This window comes from Eumetopias jubatus, unplaced genomic scaffold (genome assembly GCF_037043125.1).
Source record: "Eumetopias jubatus isolate StellerSeaLion01/CBP00866 unplaced genomic scaffold, mEumJub1_p1.0 scaffold_2, whole genome shotgun sequence".
NCBI classification, from domain to species: domain Eukaryota; kingdom Metazoa; phylum Chordata; class Mammalia; order Carnivora; family Otariidae; genus Eumetopias; species Eumetopias jubatus.
Window position 1 is genome coordinate 109,607,302 of NW_028274808.1, and position 20,522 is coordinate 109,627,823.

Genomic DNA, 20,522 nt, shown 5'->3' on the forward strand with positions numbered 1-20,522 from the left:
ATCATGTAAGTACAGCATCAGGTGGTTTAGATAGAAGCACCTTTAAAGGTCTAAAATTAGAATTTAATCCATCAGTAGATAGTTCTTCCCTTTTCTGATGGTAAAAACTGTACTATTTGAGAAAGCTTATCTTGTCTGAGATTGCTGATGGTATCTGATAGCTTGGCCTCAGTTTCTAACTATAAAATCAGGAAGTGACAAAAAATTGGTAAACAGTTTATGAAAATTTACATTGTTTTAACAATTTTCTCCATACATTGAAAGATTATGACAAATATTAGTAATGAGATAGTTTGGCCAAAAATTCCCTGCTTCTCATGTAACGCAATACAGTAAGAGGCTGGGACTTGAAATATACTAAGAAAACATAGGGAGAGTAGCCTGGTTTAATAGTTGAAATAGAAAAAATAAGGATTTTTCTAAGTAAAGCAATCCTTTATCTTCAGCCTTCAAAATGTGTTTTTCATGTGTAAGACACGAAGAACAGCTTATTCCTTTATTAAACCATATTTAAGTAAATTTGTTAAATACTGGGATTAAAAATGGAAGTTATGTTAAAATAACAGAAAATAAAAAGATTATTAGAAGAGAAAATACAAAACACACAAGAAAAGTGATGCTTTTAAATTTGGATGTTTTAGCGACCAAAAGTTAATAATAATAATAAAGCAAAGACTGTTGCGTTACATCCCCAGTGGGTAGAACAACAGTGCCTGGCATATGGTATGTGTTCAATGAATATAGTCATTTTTCTTTCTTGCTCTTTGTAGCAAGTGCTTTTTCTAATCATTCAGCTGCATGTCCTTTGTTCCAAATCTATGTTATATCAAGGACAAGTTACATATTTCTATCACTAAAGATAGAAATCTGTATAATCTTTTCTCTACCACCACCTCCGGAACATAATGATTTCTCACCTCCAACGGACAATCAGCCAAAATAACAGATTAACTAATTAAAATTTAACCTGATTTAACTTATGGTCTAAACCATGTATTACTTATTCAATAATTTAAGTAGCTAAACCATTATATCTAATAATTAAGATAAAAGCTAACATTTGTATTACATTTATTATAGACCAGGCACTGTTCTAGCGCTCATATGTATTAACCCATTTAATCTTCATATTTACCCTGTGGAGTAAATACTAGTATCTCTATTTTACTGATGGGGAAATGGAGTCATTGAGAGGTTAAGTGAAAAGCCCAAGGTAACACAAATACTAGGTGATAGGGTAGGGCTCCTAACCGCTATAGAATCTCTTATGAAGTCTGTATCTCTGTGTGTAGTGGATTACGTAAACATGTTTTATTGCCTTTCTTTTCTTATTCCAGAGTGGAATTTGCCCTGCTTCCATGTTTGTCCCCACTTAGTGATGTCTTTATCTTGCTCTCCTGAAAAGATGTGCCTTTGTTGATTTGCATTTAATGTCAAGGTGTTATTCTGCTGCTTATATTTACTGTTATTCACATCTTCAAGTCAGTTTATGTTATTCAAACTTAAAAAATTAAAGGGTTACAATATAAAATACTGGACCAGGTTATGTTCAGACAGATAGTTAATAAACATCTTTTGATGACATTTGGTTCACATGTGTTTCAATTCCTAAAAATCCAAAATTTTAAAGGGCTACTATTTGCAAACCAAACATACATACTTTCAGTATGATTTTGTGACCTTTTAAAATCATTAAATAAAAAGTATTTCCCAATGATTTGAAAAGAGCAGAAAATACAGTTGAAGTCGGTCATGCAAGCACACTCTAATGAAGTTTTAACCTGTGCCTCAAAAATCCAATTTTATATAGAATATTGAATGTGCTGATCTACCAGTTTTAGATGTGGAACTTACTACTTTGTCTTTGTATTACCTTTTTAAAAGAATAATTCATTTCAACTTTTAGGCTGAAGAAAATCTTAGCCAAAGACCATGAAAGTGCAAGTCTGTGATGTGCATAGGATAGAATTACGCAGGCAGTAGGCCTTTAATAAATTAGTTATGTAAAAATAGCTGATTGGCAGATTCTTTTGGGTTATCTAAATAATCACATATTCTATATAAAACAACATTTTTGTCTTTTCCTTTTCCATTCATATTCTTATCTTATTAAATTGGCTAGGGCTTGGACATGATGTTGATAGTATCACTAACAAGAATCCTTTTCTTGTTCCTGGCTTTAATGAGAATACTTCTAATATCTTATCAGTCTAAGTATTTTTGCAATGCTTTTTGTATATTTCCTCGGGAAGTAGCCTGATATTCCTGATATTTAAGTTATTAAAAATAAATTTTAATCTATTAATTTGAATACATATTAAATACATCATTTAAAATAATATTAAAATATTGGGCATAAAAATGTCTGTAATAGAGAACTAAAATGACCCATAAAGTTACTACCATTAGTCCTGAAAAGTAATTGCCCAAATAAAAAATGTAGAATGGTACTTCATATTTAAAGAAAACCAGCCCAGATCTATCAAGATCATCAGATGTTTTTTTAACAGCAATTTAAAGTTGTTTTTCCACAACTTCAACTTGTACACTAGCTTCATTGATATTTTGTTCTAAGGTATGCTAATACTATATTTTAGACACTTCAAAAATCTTTTTACTATTTTACCCTAAGTAAATATAAACAATACTTTCTTGGTTTATGATATTCTATGTAGAATTTCCCACATTTCGGATTACTCTCTGAAAGTGATTTTCAAAAATAATACTTGGTTAAAACCATATTTTGTTAGTTGTACTTCAATTTTTGCCACCCAGCATAGATATCTGAGATGAGAAGTCTCCTATTTTATCCATTAATCTGAAGCTGCATATGTTTCTAGGTGATCAATGTCTATGTTCTAAATGTCCTCACTGCTGAATTACTTAAACTATTAAGTTACTATTGCATCTGTGTTTAGGATAATGCAATTTCATGCAGCCAAACTGACACTGTTCCAAAAAGCATGTGAAAAAACCCAGTCATAGGAGCTCTAGATTTCATTTGTAGTAGCAACCTCTTAACCTATATCAAGGAGCTGACTTGGTTGCTATTTCCTCTGTGCTACAGGGAGTAGTGGACATGCAGAGTTGTGCTCTTGCACAAATGAGCTATCACTGGATCTATTAACAATGACATTCATTGAGCTCTTATGCCAGGCATTGTTCGAAGTGCTCTACATGGATTAACTAATTCAATTCTCATAACCTCTAGGAGGGAGGTTCTATTATGATGATGCCCCTTTTATAGTTCTCCAGACTGCACCAGGGGGATCTTTTCAAAATCCCCATCTCATCTTTTTCTACCTCTCACCTCTACGTCCTTACTGGGCTTAGGATAAACATCTTAAAACAAAATCCTTAATATGGCTCACAGAGTCCTGCAGGATCTGATTCTGTCTCTCAGTCTCCGCTATACCTCATTTCCCTTTCATGTTTCAGCTTCCAGATTTCTTTTAGCCTCTTGCCTGTACTATTTCATTCTCCCATAGCACACTGCATCTCTGCTTCCCCTGATTTTTATGTTAATTCCTTTTTGTAAGAAAACAGTTCCTGGAGGGCATTATGCTAAGTGAAATAAACCAGACAGAGAAAGATAAATACTGCATGGTATCACTTATATGTGGAATCTATTTTTTTAAGAATTGAACTCACAGGAACAGAAAGTACAAAAATGGTTCTCAGGGGCTGGGGACATGGGGTGAGGGGGAGGCTGGTAAAAGTATACAAACTTTCAGGTTTGTAGGGGGAGGCTGGTAAAAGTATACAAACTTTCAGTTATAGGATGAATAACTTCTGAGAATCTAATGTATAACATGATGATTGTACAGTTGACAACACTGTACTGTACAACTGAAATTTGCTACAAGAGAACCTAAATGTTCTCATGGGAGAGAGAGAGAGGGAAAGCGAAATAAAGATACATGTGAGGCCATGAACATGTTAATTAACCTGGCTTCCTTTTACAATGCATACATATATCAACTTACCACACTGTACACTTCAAATGCCCTACAATTTTGTCAGTTATACTTCACTGAAGCGGGAAAAAATAGATCTAAAAAATAATATTGTCTATGAGTTAAAAAAAAAAAACAACAGAAAGCAATCCAACCATCACTCCCTCAGGTCTCCCCCACTCCCAGCCCCATCTTTGTATTCTCTAGCAAATATTAGTGAGCACACGTTGAATACACAAATACCTGCTGAGTGAGGGAGGGGACGGGGGAGGGAGTGAATGATTACTCCCAATAATTTTCTATTGGCAAGTTTTATTTAGTTTATTTAGTGTCATGTTTTCACATTTTTGTTTTGTTTTGTGATCTTTGCCTGGAAGGATCATTGCTTTGAGGTCTTCCTAGCATCTTAGCTGCTGTGGTCCATATACACTGTGCTCTAAGAGCTGAGGTAAGAAGTGCTACGATACTATTTTAACTATTTGCTGCCAAAGTTGCCTATCCTCCACTTTAACTCTGAGGGATAGAAAAAGAAGGATCTTCTGTATGAAATTTGAACTCGATTTCTATTAAGAGAAATGTAGAGCCATCTTAGCCATTTTATTCTTGTCCCTACAAGCCTTACCTTTCTACAAATGTAGTTCCTTTAAAATACAATAATAGTGGATATGGAAAGGCTTCTGAAGTGATAAATAAATGGGACATCTACCATAGATTTAGATTCAATGATGTTTATGTCTTACTTCATTCAAATTTCAGGACAAACTGATAATGAGCATTCAACCTTTCACACCACCTGTCCCCAGATAAACGAACTTATAAAGGCAAAATATGCATGTATTAATTTTCTTTGAAAACTGGAAAATTGCTTTATTTTATTGCAAATGAAAATATTATCATGTCGTTTCAGATGTGTGTATGTGTGTCTGTGAACAGACTAGTACTTTTAATGTTGAAATTCTACTAGAATGTGAGATAATAATTCCATTTTATGCAAAATTTTAAAGACGTCAATTCTCATCATTTCTCTAAACATATCAGAGAATGGGGAATTGGAGAAAGCATACTTCCTTTGTTTAACTTGGAATGCTGAGGAACAACAGATGCACTCGCAAATGTGTAATCACCCAGTAAACTGATTTTCAGAGTCAAAAAGGCTCTGTAACACAAACATGATTAGACTTTATTTTATTAGCTTTTAGTGTCCTAAGATCTTTCTTATCCCTGGTCAAATGCAAGTACATGCTTTCACCTTAACTTCAGAGATTTTACGTTACAATAATTTTCTTAATTAAAATAACCAAGATCCTTATTAAAAAAGAACCACATGTATATATTTGGAGAAAAAAAATGCTGAAAACAAAACAATTTTTTTTTACTCTGTGATCCTGGATCCCATTTTATGCAGTGTGTGTGTGTGTGTGTGTGTGTGTGTGTGTGACTGAACGTAATGTTCCATTATGGGTTTTTGTTTTGAGAGCCAGGGATGGCTCCATGGCCATATGGAAGCAATTCAGTGTAATGGGTATGCTGGCCAACTGTGTAGGTTTTCTTCCTCTTCACAGCCCAATTCAAATTACTTGTGACAATGGGTGAGGGCCAATGAAGAAAAAACTATTGGAAGCTACACCTGCACAAGATAGTTATCACTGCATATAGTGGGCATATGTGCCCCTTAAATTCTGGGGGTATAATTAATGGTCATGTAATCCTGCAGCTGGCATTAATGGTCATGGTCTAAAAACTAAAAGCTAAATAAGTCTAATCATGTAGTGTTACAAATAGGAAAGTCTTTTTGGAATGAAATTTCCAGGATTGAAAGAACAAAGAGTAGTGAACATAAATAAGCAAAAGGATTCAAGAAAAATACAAGTAAATTTACAGTAAAATATGGTATGAAGAATACCAAATCAGAATATGTTATTTGGACTCACTCACCAATAAAATAAGATGAAAAGAAAAAAAACTGTTTCTAGAATCCTCATGATATTGAAACACAGGAAAGTTCAAAAAAAAAAAAAGGAGAACAATGCAAACATTGATAAGAAAAATATATTAAAAAGACAACACAAACTAAACTTCAGAAAGTATATTTAAGTCTTCCATTGTGTTAAGAATTATGTTTGGTAAAAGAACACTCTAAGAGAATGGATGACTGAGTGAAAAAGTCCCAACTGTGGATAGGTGTCCCAGTGTACATGAATCCCTTTTACCTGCCAATGCCCACCTTTTGCGGAATGCTTTCAGCTATTCCCAGCATCTGAGCAATTAGACCCGGAAAGAATGGGTTGCATCTAAGCCAGGGACCTGACTCTTGTGGGAGCTAAGTACTGCCGTGAACCTCCCCCAGAAGAGGTAGAAATTGTAGAGAAAGCTTAAAAGGAACCAGTGAACTATGTAGATTATTGGAAGGAAGGTGTCTATTCCAAATGGCCCTGGGTTTGTGACTCCATCACTAAGGTGGTACGAGACCTTAGATTTCCTGCTTGTGCCTCAATTTTCCTTATATCCAAATGAGAGCAATTGTTGCTAATTCACATCATTGTAAAGATAAAATGAGATCAAATAACACATAAAAATACACTTTAAAATTAAGAGGCTGAGCATAAGGTATTACTATGGGGTTGTAATTTGGTGGCATCTGGAATCTATTCCAACCCACACTTAGCTCCCTGGACACATACTTCCACAAACTTCTTAAAGAGTCTTCTGGGTATTTTTGGTCCTTTCTTCTAATGAAATCACATTTTCCTTTCTCTCTATAACTATCATGGAACTCAAACATACCAGGCCCCATTTTATAAGGTAAAAGATAGTCAGAAAGCTATGGTTGACAAGTTTTACTGTACCCATGTTCTACGATTTCAATTAGTTTCTGCTGTATGGAGATATTACATATTCTAGAATCCAGTGTGCTTTTTTTTTATTATTGTAGTCAAATCATAAACCAGTTTGCCAAGTAAGAACAACAACAAAAAAAACCAAATAGATATTTTTAAAGTAACTTTTATTACAAGGGACATTCTGATTTTAATGATTTTACATTAGAAACTATAATAAAAATCTAAAGGAAAAATAGTCTTGTGTGAGAAACAAAAAGTCACTTTTTATTGTAGAGAAAATTAAACAGGGGAAATTTCTTGGGCTAGATTTCCTTGGCAGCAACAACAAAATCTCTTCATGTTTTGAACATTTTTGCAGACCTATAGCATTTATAGTTCACAAAAAACACTAAGGGGAAAACTTTCGCCTTAAACCTTCCTCATGGATGCTACTTCAGGAAAACCTGCTTACTTGGAACTTAATAGGGTTTGGGCCAGAAGAAAAAAGAATTATAAAAACTGTTCTATGGTGTCTATAGTGAACGTACAACTGTTATAGGAGCTATGAAAAGCAGCTTTGTCCAGGGATGAAGATTGTGAGCAAGTATTGAATTATCTTTGTCTCAGGCTGTCATTGATAATGACAGAGTAAATGAAGATCAAGGTAATGTACACAAGGCATTGGAGATAGTGCCTGGCAGTCAATGTTATTTATTGTACTATTATTAATATCTACTGTTAAGAATGATTGGAATACACAATGAAGCTTATTTTTACACAGGAAGAATATACATGCATATATTTAGCCTCCAGTCCATATATGTGCAAGGAATTACGTCAAATCCTAAAAATATAAAGCAATGTGAGAAAAATTATCTGCTCCCAAGAAATGTACCACCTTGAAGAAACTGTAGATATACATTACAAAAAATAAACCTGAGGTAGGCAAATATCATCAGGCAAAAAGTGCTACAAAAATTTAAAGGAACTCATTACTCTGACAGTCTTTTCAAAATTTTTTTTCAAAGTTTCTTTTATAATATATAATTTGAACAATGCTTTTAAAAGTCGTATCTCTGGAACATCTGGGTGGCTCAGTTGGTTAAACGTCCAACTCTTGGTTTCGGCTCAGGTCATGATCTCAGGGTCGTGAGATCCAGCCCCACACTGCGCTCCACACTCAGTGCAGAGCCTGCTTGAGGTTCTCTCCCTCTCCCTCTGCCCCTCCCCTCCACCCCGGCTTGCACGCTCGCACTCTCTCTCTCCCTAAAATAAATAAGTAAAATCTTAAACAAATTAATTAATTAAGTAAAAGTTGTATCTCCGAGTCTAATAAGTTTATGGAGTATAAAAGTGACAAATAAATGCCAGTACAAATATCTAGGAAGCACCCCAGCATTACTTATGTAGGACGGTTTAGAAGATGTTAATATGCCTAGTAAAGATGATTTAAGAGTAGAGATTGTCAGAAAGCAAGCAACCACCCTCAATGCAAATAGCATTCCTGCAATCATTCTAATTTGACTTCCAGCCCCATTATTCCACCAAAACAGCTTTCATGGAGGTCTTAATGAGATCTCCATGCCACCAAATCCAGGAGAGCAAAGAACCAAGCCAGAGAGCTACATGGTCTGAGCAATATTTAAAATCATACTGAGAATTGACTCAGTTGAGACCATACTGCCACCACTGCTGAGCACAGAAACTTAAACATCGGTTGATGGTTATTTTACTGATCACATAATTCTACTTAAAATGCTTAAATTGCTTCTGCTGGTATTCTGGAATTCTTCATGAGTTAAGAACTGTGCCTACCAAAATTGGCACTGTGTTATGTGAAGGTAAGCCTCCCATGGATTTTACAGTTTAGGTAGAGAATGCAGAAAAATCCACAGATGTATACCTCTCCGTAACCTATGAGACCTGTAAATGTTTACTGAGCACTTATTCCTTTGAGCTTCCCAGAAAACTTTCTACCTTCTTAATTCAATAATTTTAGTGGCCCATTTCCAAATAACTCAGAAGTTTGTCAAAGGCAAAATACTATGCAGCTATCAACGTTCCTATAATAACAGACTATCCTGCATTTGCCTTGCATTATGTTCTTGGAAAGATATAGAAGGTATAATTTGAGTGTAAAATTCAGAATTGATCTTGAGCATTTGGTATTCCTATGACCTTTTCCAATTCTACCATGAGCATGGTCCTACCCATCCACCTGAGGTCCACTGTCACCCTGTAAGAAATCTGTATCTTAAACAAGACAAGACTAATGAGAATCAGGCATGAAGCACTCATATCCTCTCTCAATGGTCCTTGAAACTGTGCCTTTGAGACTTGTTCACACATAGGAACAAAATAATCAATCTGTTTTATATAAATTCCTGTATCTTAATTTCAATCCTTAAATTATATTTTAAGCAATATTTTTTGTTAATTGGTAGTGAGGGCCACCTAAATTCAATATAGTAAATAATGTCATAGGGCTTATCAAATCACTTAGTCATTTAGAAAAACACCCTAAATTTTAATTATTAATTTTTTTTCCATCTAAAACTTTCTCACAAAATAAAAACCAGTTTGAAGCTATTTGTCAGGATTCCCTACAATATATGAATCTTAAACTGAGCTAATTAAATACAATACAAATAAAGATTACTTTAATCTCTTAATGACAATATAAATCTTCCTGTAGGATCTGTTATAAACTGGCATGATTATGACTATACAGAATGAGCTCGACTCTTGAAAGCAAATTACCAATTAAATGGTTTTAGCTAGTTCTCCTTGAAAAATCTCCAAAGCATATAAATTTCCAATAATCACAGTATAATAACTGATAGAAATTTTAACAAGCATTTTTCTTGCCAAATTTGCTACTGTCAACTTTTACAAAATCACAATGTTCAACTAGTCATTTTGAGAAAAGTAACTAAACTCTTTTTATAGATACTAACAGCACTAACAGTTAGCAGGTGAACTTTCCATTAAAAGAAACCTCCTATGGGCAATTGAATTTGACCAGGCTTTCGTTTCCATGCTTCTTAAGTACACACTTTTTTTTTTTAAGGTTCTATTTATTTATTTGACAGAGAGAGAGATAGCGAGAGAGGGAACACAAGCAGGGGGAGTGGGAGAGGGAGAAACAGGCTGTCTGCGGAGCAGGGAGCCCGATGCGGGGCTCGATCCCAGGACCCTGGGACCATGACCTGAGCTGAAGGCAGATGCTTAACGACTGAACCACTGAGGCGCTCCCGTACACAAACTCTTGATTTACCAAGTGGTTAGGTCTATAGTTAGTGAATCTTACTGCAACGTCCTTATGCCCAGTTTTCTCTTACACTCGCTAAAACAGGGGTTCTCAAAGTGTTCCTGAACCAGGAGTGTCAGCATTATGTGAGCACTTGTGAGAAATGAAAATTCTCAGGTCCCATGCCAGAACAGAATCAGAAACTCTGAGGTTGGGCCCGTAATCATGGGTTTCAACAAGCCCTGCAGGTGATTATGAGGCCACCAAAATTTGAGAACCTTTGCTCTAGAGCAAAAAGATGTTCTCTTGCTATTCTGAAGAAAAGGTTTTAATCCCTTTAGAGCAGTAAAATCCTTTTCAAGACCTCTGTCTCTAAGCCCAAGATGCCATTATACTTTATAGAATATATGGGAATTCTTTACAGATGGTACCAATTTTACAAATTTTTTTCATTTGGGGCGCCTTCGTGGCTCAGTCAGTTAAGTGTCTACCTTCAGCTCAGGTCATGATCCTGAGTTAGGCTCCCTGCTCAGTGGGGAGTCTGCTTCTCCCTCTGCCTCTGCCCCTCCCCTCTCTCGTGCACCCTCTCTCTCTCTCTCTCACTCTCTTTCTCTCTCAAATAAATAAATAAAATCTTTTAAAAAAATTGTTCATTTAGTGAAGTTTTTAGGATATGGCATATTTTTAACAAATGTTAAAGCAGAGATGTAATTTGGGTTTTAAAAGAAAAATGTGGTTATTTAAATAGTATGCTATTACAGAAATAAAAATAAATAATGTCCTGTCTGTCATAATTTCAACTGGTTCTTCCCTATAATCAAAGTCAAAGAAAATAGGGCTGATTCTAACTTTTGCCCTGTAGTATTTTATGAGTCCAGAACTTATGCCATTTATACCTCCAGAGCCATGTCTACATGATCAATGAATGAACTAAATAGGTAGAGACATTCCTACACAAAGGCCTTCAAAAGCAAGCTGGTGAGATTATCCCAAAGAATAGACAGAGAGGAACTGGTTTATTTTGCCAATAGCCCCTATAGCATGGCCTGTGATCTCAGAAAGGCTAAAAACTTTAAAAATGAGAAAGAAGAAATGAATTTATAAAGATATACACCTCAGTGTCTACATAGATACATAATAGATACCAAGAGTAAGGCTTTGGGCAAAGCAATATTTTTTCATTTCCGGAAATAGGGATCCAGTTTATTGTTATTACATGCATCATAAGGCTGTGGGTCACGAATTTTCCTGTTTCCTTCAGGAGTTTTTTAAAGTCCATATTTGGGGTGTGAGGTAATTAGTGTAATTCCCACTTCATAGCAGATTTCCTACTGGAATGCTAATCTTCTGAGAATGTTTAAAATTTAAGGAGAGAAAATACTTTGATAGTGCAACATAGAACTTGTATGAATAATTCATATTTCACAGATGTCACTGTCATTGTGGAAAACAACCACGTTATATTCTTTTTTAATGCACTTAGAGCCAATGAGAGACCACAGTTGTCAAATTTTCAGTTATATTTAGAGGGAGATCATGATACATCAAAGAAGTAAGAAATATCGTTGCATGAGTTAATAAAATAATTGGCTGAAATAAATAACAGCAGTATTTATAGTAAATCTATCTACCCAACAGCTGGCTCAACCCATTAAATCAGTTTCACAAAGCTGTTCTAATTTGAATTCATTTACACAAGAGAAAATCTGAATGTAATACCTGAGACTGGGCATTAATATTGGCTCCTTCCTTAACAAGAACTTTGACAACTTCTGCTTGTCCTGCCAAAGATGCAATGTGAAGAGCAGTGTTTCCCTTCTGTTTTGGAGAAACAGAATAGAAAATGTTAGAGGTTTCCAAATTTTGTAGAAATCAAATGTACAGTCACTTTCAATTTTGCTGATTACTTCAAGTGGTTAAAGTCTGTCATTCTGTCAAGATAGTAGCCCACCTTGGGAAGGGATAATTGTCCGCCATCAAAACACTGAGCCTCCCATAACAGTGTTTTCCTTTTCTAGCCTTCACAATTATGGTGAGGTGTTTAAAAAGAAAGACTCAGTTCTTATTGAATCAAATTTGGGATTTGTGTGCATGTGCGTGTGTGTGACCATTTATTGCCTATGGTAAACTTGTATTTTAACATTTCTTTGGAATTGCCAGAGAGCTTTTGTTTTTGTTTTTAAATTTCCACTAGAATTGCTGTCTATTGTGAGCAGGGCCAGTCTACATTTTGGCAACTATGCCTGCATGAGGTGTTAGAAATCCAGGTTAACTGGCCATATTCCTCATTTATTCACTCTTTTTGTCTATCCTTGATCAGAATAATGCCCCAGATGGAGGCTTGAGGGCCTGCAGCATCTCTGCATCTCTCACAACCATATTGTCACACTCCAGCCCTGGTCAGCAGGCTTGATTCTGACTGGCTACTGTTTTGCTCCAAATTAAAATTTTACCTTCTAAAGACAAAGATTTGTCACCACTGATGATATTTTTAAAAAATATCTTTTGTTTCTGAAATGATTCCCCAAAGACAAGGTTCAAATATATTTTAGTAAAACAAATATCAACCAAAAAACACCAGCTTCTAGTATATCAAACATCTTGGACAGTTCCTTAAAAATGAGTCCAATTTCTCTACATACACACATTATAATGACAAAATCTAATTTTCCCAATAATTCAATCCATGATCCAAAATCTCTTTTCCATTACAGTATAAAAGATTCTGTATATTCTCTTACCAAGTTAAATGAATATACTAAAAGATATAACAACTTAATTAAAGCATGAAAATTACTTGTCCATTTCCACTGAGAAGTTTACTACATCAATTTACTGTTTTTAATTGAATTAACCTTAGGAAAATAGGTGCTACGTCTACAGAGGATTATATCAAGCTACTCTCTCTGGGAACCAAAGAAAAAAGAAAAAATATTGGAAACCAGGTGCATAGAATCCTTTAGTCTCATGTTTGATAAATCCCTAAATGAACCAATTCCAACTCTCTGCAAAGTTCAGTAATAAGAGTTTCAATTTCAGTTCTGCATTGTGAAGAATCTTGGTGTCCCAGCAAATCTCTGCAACTTTAAATCATTTCCTCTGTTCCAAATAAATTCTCCCAGTATGAATATTACCTTAGTGGCAGAATCCACAGAGGACCCTCTTCCCAGCAGCTCCTGAACCAGGCCCACATGGCCCTCCTTGGCAGCCAGGTGGAGAGCATTGAGTCCATTCTGAAAGGAAAAGCAAACAAGACTTCAGAAGTAGAATAATGGCTGTGGACAGGAGCTGATTTTTAAGCATGGATCTAACCCAGAGACTAGACAGACTCTAGTCTCTTGGTTGTACTTTTTCCTTTTGCATTAGCTTTAAGCTATTAAGTTCAGAGAGACAAATTTCCAGTATTTTTGCTTCAGAGAGGCAAAGAGGTAAATTTCATTAGAAATGAAATTGGATTTGGATGTGGATTTGGCAAATTTATCCCAACAAAGTTGGGATTTTTTTTTTTAAGTAAGAAATATCTAAATACTTTTCTAATGAGAAAAAAAAAAACAAAACAAAAACGAGCAACTCTGTATCATGAGTTGCACCAGCCAGAAATAAAATTCTTTCCAGTTTCTAGAACACTGAGTTTAAATAAATCTTACTTTTTAACGAAGGGGAAGGAAATGTCTTTCTCATATAAAAAGTGATTAAAAAGCCATAGGACAACTCTAAGGTAAAACAACTTTGCGATAACAACATTGTACTTAAAAGACATTTAGCACCATATCACTAATTTGCCTTTAGGTTTTTTTCCCCAAATTCTAAAATTTATCTGATAATCAGTACCGTAATATCTGATTCACATCTATCCAAATTCCGGAAAAACTATTCACCATAGCACTGAAAAAAACTCATTGACAATTTTACTAAATATGGTATCTATATACATTACATTGATCTCCCCCAGAAATGACTTACCCAGTCAGTTAGGAATTCTTTGATTAGTACCAATGAGGTAATCTGTCACATGGGCCTTCTCCATTCCCCAAAGGAAGATGAGGTAATCTGAATGATTAGACCCCTTGCTTTTTCCCTAAGGGAAAGTGACCTTGCCTGGAACACTTCTTTTCTTTTGCTAAGAATTTTCTTGCCCCACCTTCCTTCCTATAAAAACCTTCCATTTAGTACCACTCCTTAGAGCTCCCCTCTACTTGCTAGATGGGATACTGCCCCGTTCATTAATTGCTTAATAACCCCATCATTTACCTAAGACTCCACCCACCCCATGTCTGACACATAGTATCTACTCCATAAATACTGCTGGATGAATGAATGAACCTAAAGAGAGCATAGAGGTAATATTTTGGTAAAGATTACATTTGAAAATAATCAAAACTATTTTTTTTTAAGATATGTGTTTATTTGAGAGAAAGAGAAAAAGAACAAGCAGGGGTGGGAGGGGCAGAGGGAGAGGGAGAAGCAGACTCCCCACTGAGCAGGGAGCCCCATGTGTGGCTTGATCCCAGGACCCTGCGATCATGACCTGAGCTGAAGCAGATGCTTAACCGACTGAGCCAGCCAGGCGCCCCAACAAATAGTCAAAACTATTTAATATATTTGAAAGGAAAAGCCTGAGTAGTCCCTAGAATTTATAAGCCTCCTATAGATCAGGATTTTTGTCCAAATGGGACTAGAGATGATTGGTTTGGGGATATTTTTTCCAGGTGCTTGAGTCCTACCCATAGAACACCTGGACTTATTCTGCCCTGGAATTGTCATTGTCACCAGCTAGACCTCAGGTGGGACCTTTATTGCCCACCTGCCTGTACCTACCAACCTTTGTCCCACATTTTTCTTTAAGCTCTTCTTTTTTTTGTTGTTGTTAAGATTTTATTTATTTATTTGACAGAGAGAGAGATGAGAGAGGGAACACAAGCAGGGGGAGTGGGAGAGGGAGAAGGGGACTTCCCACCCAGCAGGGAGCTTGATGAGGGGCTGGGTCCCAGGATCCCCGGGATCATGACCCAAGCCGAAGGCAGACGCCCAACGACTGAGCCACCCAAGAGCCCCTCTTTAAGCTCTTCTTTCCAGCTTATCTCTTAACTCAGGCAACTGGAAACTGAAACCACCTCTCCAGCCATAGGACCACCCTGACAAGACCTCCAGCTGGCCCAGATCACCCAGACCACTTTGAGCTTAACCCCTGACTCACGCCTGCACAGGTGGACCATGGAGTGACCTCTAGAATGACTGGCAACTACCTTTACCTCATTATAATACTAACGTCTCCACCCAAGGAGGAACATAGGCCTCATTTACATAACATACAATGTGTATACAGGCATGTTTCCTTAAGGTTCATACATGGTCTTATGCCTGTCTCTACATACAACGACAGGGCTTCCCCAGCTAAATATTCATCCTAACCCTAAGTAAAAGGAATCCATTCACCCTGGCTCGGGAAGTCACAACTTTGGAAGTTATTTCCCATGATCTCCTTATTTGCTGCAAATAAAGTTTACTTCGTGCGACAACTCCAGCTGGTGTATCTGTGACTCACTAAGGAGAGAAAGCATGTTGGTTCAGTTACACTTTCCAAAATCTGATGCCATATTATTCAGTAAATTCTTTCTTGAGGGGCAAACGGTTGGCTTGTTCAAATAATAAAAGCTCTCCATATATGATTTTCTGTATTGATCCATTCTTTCTTCCTTTATGTTTTTTTTTAATAATCTCTACACCCAACGTGGGGCTCAAACTCATAATCCTGAGATTAAGAGTTGCATGCTCTATTGACTGAGCCAGCCAGCCAGCTGCCCCCCGTGTTGACCCATTCTGTAGGAAGTTCCTCTTCAAGACTGGAAGAATGGGGAAGCATTTTATTTGTTCTTCTGAAATTCTCTTTCAGTTTTTGAAAAAAAATTATTTTTGTTAAATTTATACCCCATTAGAATTTTCTCATTGGATCACTTTTACTTTTTGTAATTATTTTATCTGATGTCAATGTTTATTTAACTTAAAAGTTTAACCTGTTAGTTGAAATTCCCAGTTGATGGAACATGAGGAAGTTCCACCTTACGTTCTTCAGAGTCCTTTAACCACTCCAAATAGATCAAATTGAAAGAGGACTTGAACTACCTCCATTTTGACCTCCGTCTATACTTTCTAACTCATTAAGTTCTTTCCAGCTTATCTTTTAACTCAGGCAAAAGACTTGGTGGGCAAAGCATCCCGTGATGGGAACTGAAACTACCCCTCAAGCAATTTAACTGCCCTGATCTGATGCCAGTGATAACCCCACATAATTGACCCCTCAACAGTGATGGACCTGACCTTTACTGCCCATCTACATGCACCCACCGACTTCTGTCCCACACTTTTTTTATATAAACCTCGAAGTATTTTCAGCACTTTAAAGAGTCTTTGGGACATTGGTCTGCTGTCTTCCTGGTGCTGGCCTCTACTGAAATAAATCCCTTTCTTGTTTCACCCCCACTCATCTCTCTGCCTTTGGATTTTGTCAGGGACAAGTGGCAAAACCTGGTGTATTTAGGATACCCAGAGCCAGGTGTTCTTATACCCTTGTACCCTAGTAACAAGAATTTCCCAGACTAAGCCCATGGCTTCTGAGCTGTAATCAGTTGAAAAAGGAGGAGAGAAGGAAGAGAAGAATAAAGCATCTCCTCAATATTTTCGATATTTGCCGGTGATTTCTTTTAGTTCCTCAATTCAGTATTTCTCAGTATCATGTCTTCCTCTCCTGTCATGGAAATGTTTTACTATGCGAATCAACAAATAATACGTATCAGGGCTCCCCTTCCTCCCACCCCTGAGAGCCAGTTAGACATTTACCAGCAATATCACTGTTTGCATGTCAAAGTTTCAGGTTTGACAGCAGTTTTATCTTTAAAAAATGTGAACTGGATCAGGGCGCCTGGGTGGCTCAGTCGTTAAGCATCTGCCTTCGGCTCAGGTCATGATCCCAGGGTCCTGGGATCGAGCCCCACATCGGGCTCCCTGCTCCGTGGGAAGCCTGCTCCTCCCTCTCCCACTACCCCTGCTTGTGTTCCCTCTATGGCTGTATCTCTCTGTCAAATAAAAAAATAAAATCTTAAATAAATAATAAATAAATAAATAATGTGAACTGGAAAAATGACTCCCCAATGGTCAATTTCTCTAAGGTTACAATGGCCTGAATCTGATCTTCATTTAGGTCTAAAGTACTACAATATGGGCAACATGTGGGATCAGTCTACAAATCAGGTAATCTTGTTTATAAATTTTATAGAGTCAAGCATTATTAACTACTCATCAATCCTTAATTGCCTAAAATGGGTGCCTAAACTTGTTTGAAAATGATCTCAACAGTGGCATTCTGAATATAACTTTCTATTAATTTAAAATAGAAAAGTTTGAGAATTAAGATGTTAAAAAGGCATAAAATTGGGGCTCCTGGGTGGCTCATCAGTTGAGCATCTGACTCTTGGTTTTGGCTCAGGTCATGATCTCTCAGGGTTGTGAGATCAAGCCCCACATTGCGCTCTGCACTCATCCCAGAGTCTGTTTGAGATTCTCTCTCCCTCTGCCCCTCCCCAACTCACATGCTTGTGCACGTGCTCTCTCTTTCTCTCGCTCTTTCTAAAATAAGTAAATTGGGGTGCCTGGGTGGCTCAGTCAGTTAAGTATCTGCCTTCGGCTCAGGTCCTGATCCCAGGGTCCTGGGATCGAGCCCCACATCGGGCTCCCTGCTCCGCGGGAAGCCTGCTTCTCCCTCTGCCACTCCCCCTGCTTGTGATCTCTCTCTCTCTGTCAAATAAGTAAATGAAATCTTTAAAAATAAATAAAAATAAAATAAGTAAACAAAATAAAATCTTTTAAAAATAAAAAAAATAAAAGGTGTAAAATTTTCTTCAACTCCATGAGTGGCCAACTCTGATGGTTAGAGGATTTACAATACTCTTCTCAAATTCCTTTCTGGGGGATCTTTCTCCTTTCACTCTGTAGCATCCACTCAGCTGAAAGCTTTAACTTGCTTTAACTTTCTCAATAATTGGCTAGCTTTCTTCTCAATTAATTACAAAGCTGATGCTGTAAGTTAAAAGAATTTTCCAATGAAAAAGTATCCTTTTTGGAGACACAAAGATCCTACTAAAAATTACTGAAATATAGTTGTATTTTATTGAAAACATCATCCAAGAATATGATTAAAATTTTCCATATGAGGGATTAGTTCAGAAACCAAACTGTATATAATATATAAACTGAATTCAGGATATACACGTGTCTTTAAAATTTCTGTAATACTAATACTACTGAAACTAGAGTATAAACTAGTTATAAAGACACAGATGATGCGTGACATTCTAGTTATAAATGCTATAAATTTTTAATCTGTCTTCTTTTAAAATGCAACCAAATTGGGACTATCATATTATTGCTATCATATTATTGAATTAGCTGTAGGAAATAGAAGACAAGCAATTTGCTTTACACTTAATTTTTTGGTTCTAGAATTTCTAACCAAAAATAGATGTAATTAGCAATTGAATATGCTGAGTAACTGTTATCAGAAAAAGCAACTCAGCATCAACTAGACTTAAGCAAAAAATATTTTATCTTGTGAATATGAGCTAACATATAAGTTAATCATGTTTAAATGCAAAGTGATAAATAATCCCATTCAATAGTACAACTCAGGTAACTCCTAGAGAATACATTTTGCAGTTAAACCCATTTTGGTTAGTCCCTGAGGTCATGTTTCTAAATATCAAATTTCCCACAGGAGCCACACTGACATGCTTTAGCTTACCATGGTCAATTAGTAGTACTGGCCTACATTTCAAAGGATGTTATATTATTGTTAGATATTCTTCACTTTGTCAGGTAAGGGAATGAGGAGGTGGACATGCCCAACTAGTCAGATCTTCTTTTTTTTTTTTCAGATTTTATTTATTTGAGAGAAAGAGAGCACAGTCAGGAGGAGGGCTGGAGGAACTAGCAGACTCCCCGCTGAGCAAGGAGCCTGATGTGGGGCTCGATCCCAGGACCCTGAGATGATGACCTGAGCCGAAGGCAGACACTTAACCAACTGAGCCACCCAGCCGACCCTAGTCAGATCTTTTATATTTGGGTGCAAATTATAGGGCAGGTTCTAGGACTTTCCCAATAGTGCTTCCCACACATATAGTATTTGCGGCACATATCCAAAAAATAAAATATTGTCAGTTTCTGCATTTATTAGAACACTCATCATGAGCTTACTGAGTTATGGCCAAAGAGTCTTCTGAAACAATTCATACTTAACAGAAACAATAACTATTCATTCTCTTAAATTAATATGAGGTTAGACATTCAGTTAGATCACTAGAAAACAATGTACCTGGAGTATGTTATCTTGATTCCCTACAGAAATGTCTTCACTGACTTATAAAATATTACTACATATTTGGTTTATATGTAAAGCGAATATAAGAAATGTCCATCTGAGCAATATTTTCACCCTTGTGTTTATTTTATATGGGTTCTCTGAATTAACTATTGTTGAGTTCAATAACAGGAAAAAGTTTAGTAATAGGAAAAGCCTCTGTGCTTCTTTTTACTAAACTTTCATTTAGGAAAACTGCATAAATCAATGTGTTTGTCTTTTTTACTAATTTCCAGGAAACACAGAATAAATTCAGTATCCATCAGAATTAATTATCACAAGTTCTCTATTCCTCTTTTCCTTGGTTTTGCTTTCATCTTGTTTAGTTTCATTTTTAATGATGTTAGAATCACAGTACATATGAGTGTATGTATGTATATGTTGTGCCACCAAAACATTACTGTAAAAATTCTTCAGACCTTTTGTATCTTAAAACAGCATTATGCCAAGTGCTTCCACCGAGTGATTCCTCATCTCACAGGGTTTATAGACAGTAATTATGCTTTGATTAATATGGTTGCTGATTCTAATTAGCTACTCAGTGGCTCAACACACTGACCAACACTGTGGAAACAATGTAGATGAAAATTTAAAATAATTTAAAAATCAAAAACAAAATCTTAATAGGAAAATCTAAGAATTAATTAAACCTGAGAAATAGTAGCCTAAACAGTGAATTAATATCCTCAGCATGCTTGAGAATAAAAACTGTTGGTGTTATAACTCTACTGAAGCAAATCTGGAGGAAAAGAGATAAGTACACAGTAAAAACAACAACTGTATGAGACATTGTAAGAGCATCCTTGTCATTGGTTGGAAATCTTTTCTTTTAAGGTTGTTAAAAGGTTAAATGTTTCATTTGTATGCAACTGAAATTGTTTTCTTTTTATTTTTCTTTCTTCCCTTCCTTTCATCTTTCTATTTTTTTTTTTAAGACAGTGTGGTCAACTGCAGAAATAATAACGTGGTGTTGGGAATAAGAAATGCAATCAGGTCCTTCCTTGCTCTGCTCCTAACCAGATGTGTGACTTTGGGCAAATCACTTAACCTCTCTGTCCTCTAATGATCCGATCTATAAAAATGATGAT

General features: G+C 36.2%; 1 protein-coding gene across 6 annotated transcripts in view; it reads right to left on the reverse strand.

The window, feature by feature from the left end:
• ANK2 (ankyrin 2) overlaps positions 1-20,522 on the reverse strand; it is a 318,287-nt gene that overhangs the window by 154,890 nt on the left and 142,875 nt on the right. For all 6 annotated transcript variants that reach the window (XM_088021069.1, XM_088021067.1, XM_088021068.1 and 3 more), the window contains 2 exons: positions 13,160-13,258; positions 11,745-11,843 (listed from right to left, as the gene is read on the reverse strand). In XM_088021069.1, the coding sequence (XP_087877195.1) occupies positions 11,745-11,843; positions 13,160-13,258 (198 nt within the window). The remainder of the gene's footprint in view (positions 1-11,744; positions 11,844-13,159; positions 13,259-20,522) is intronic.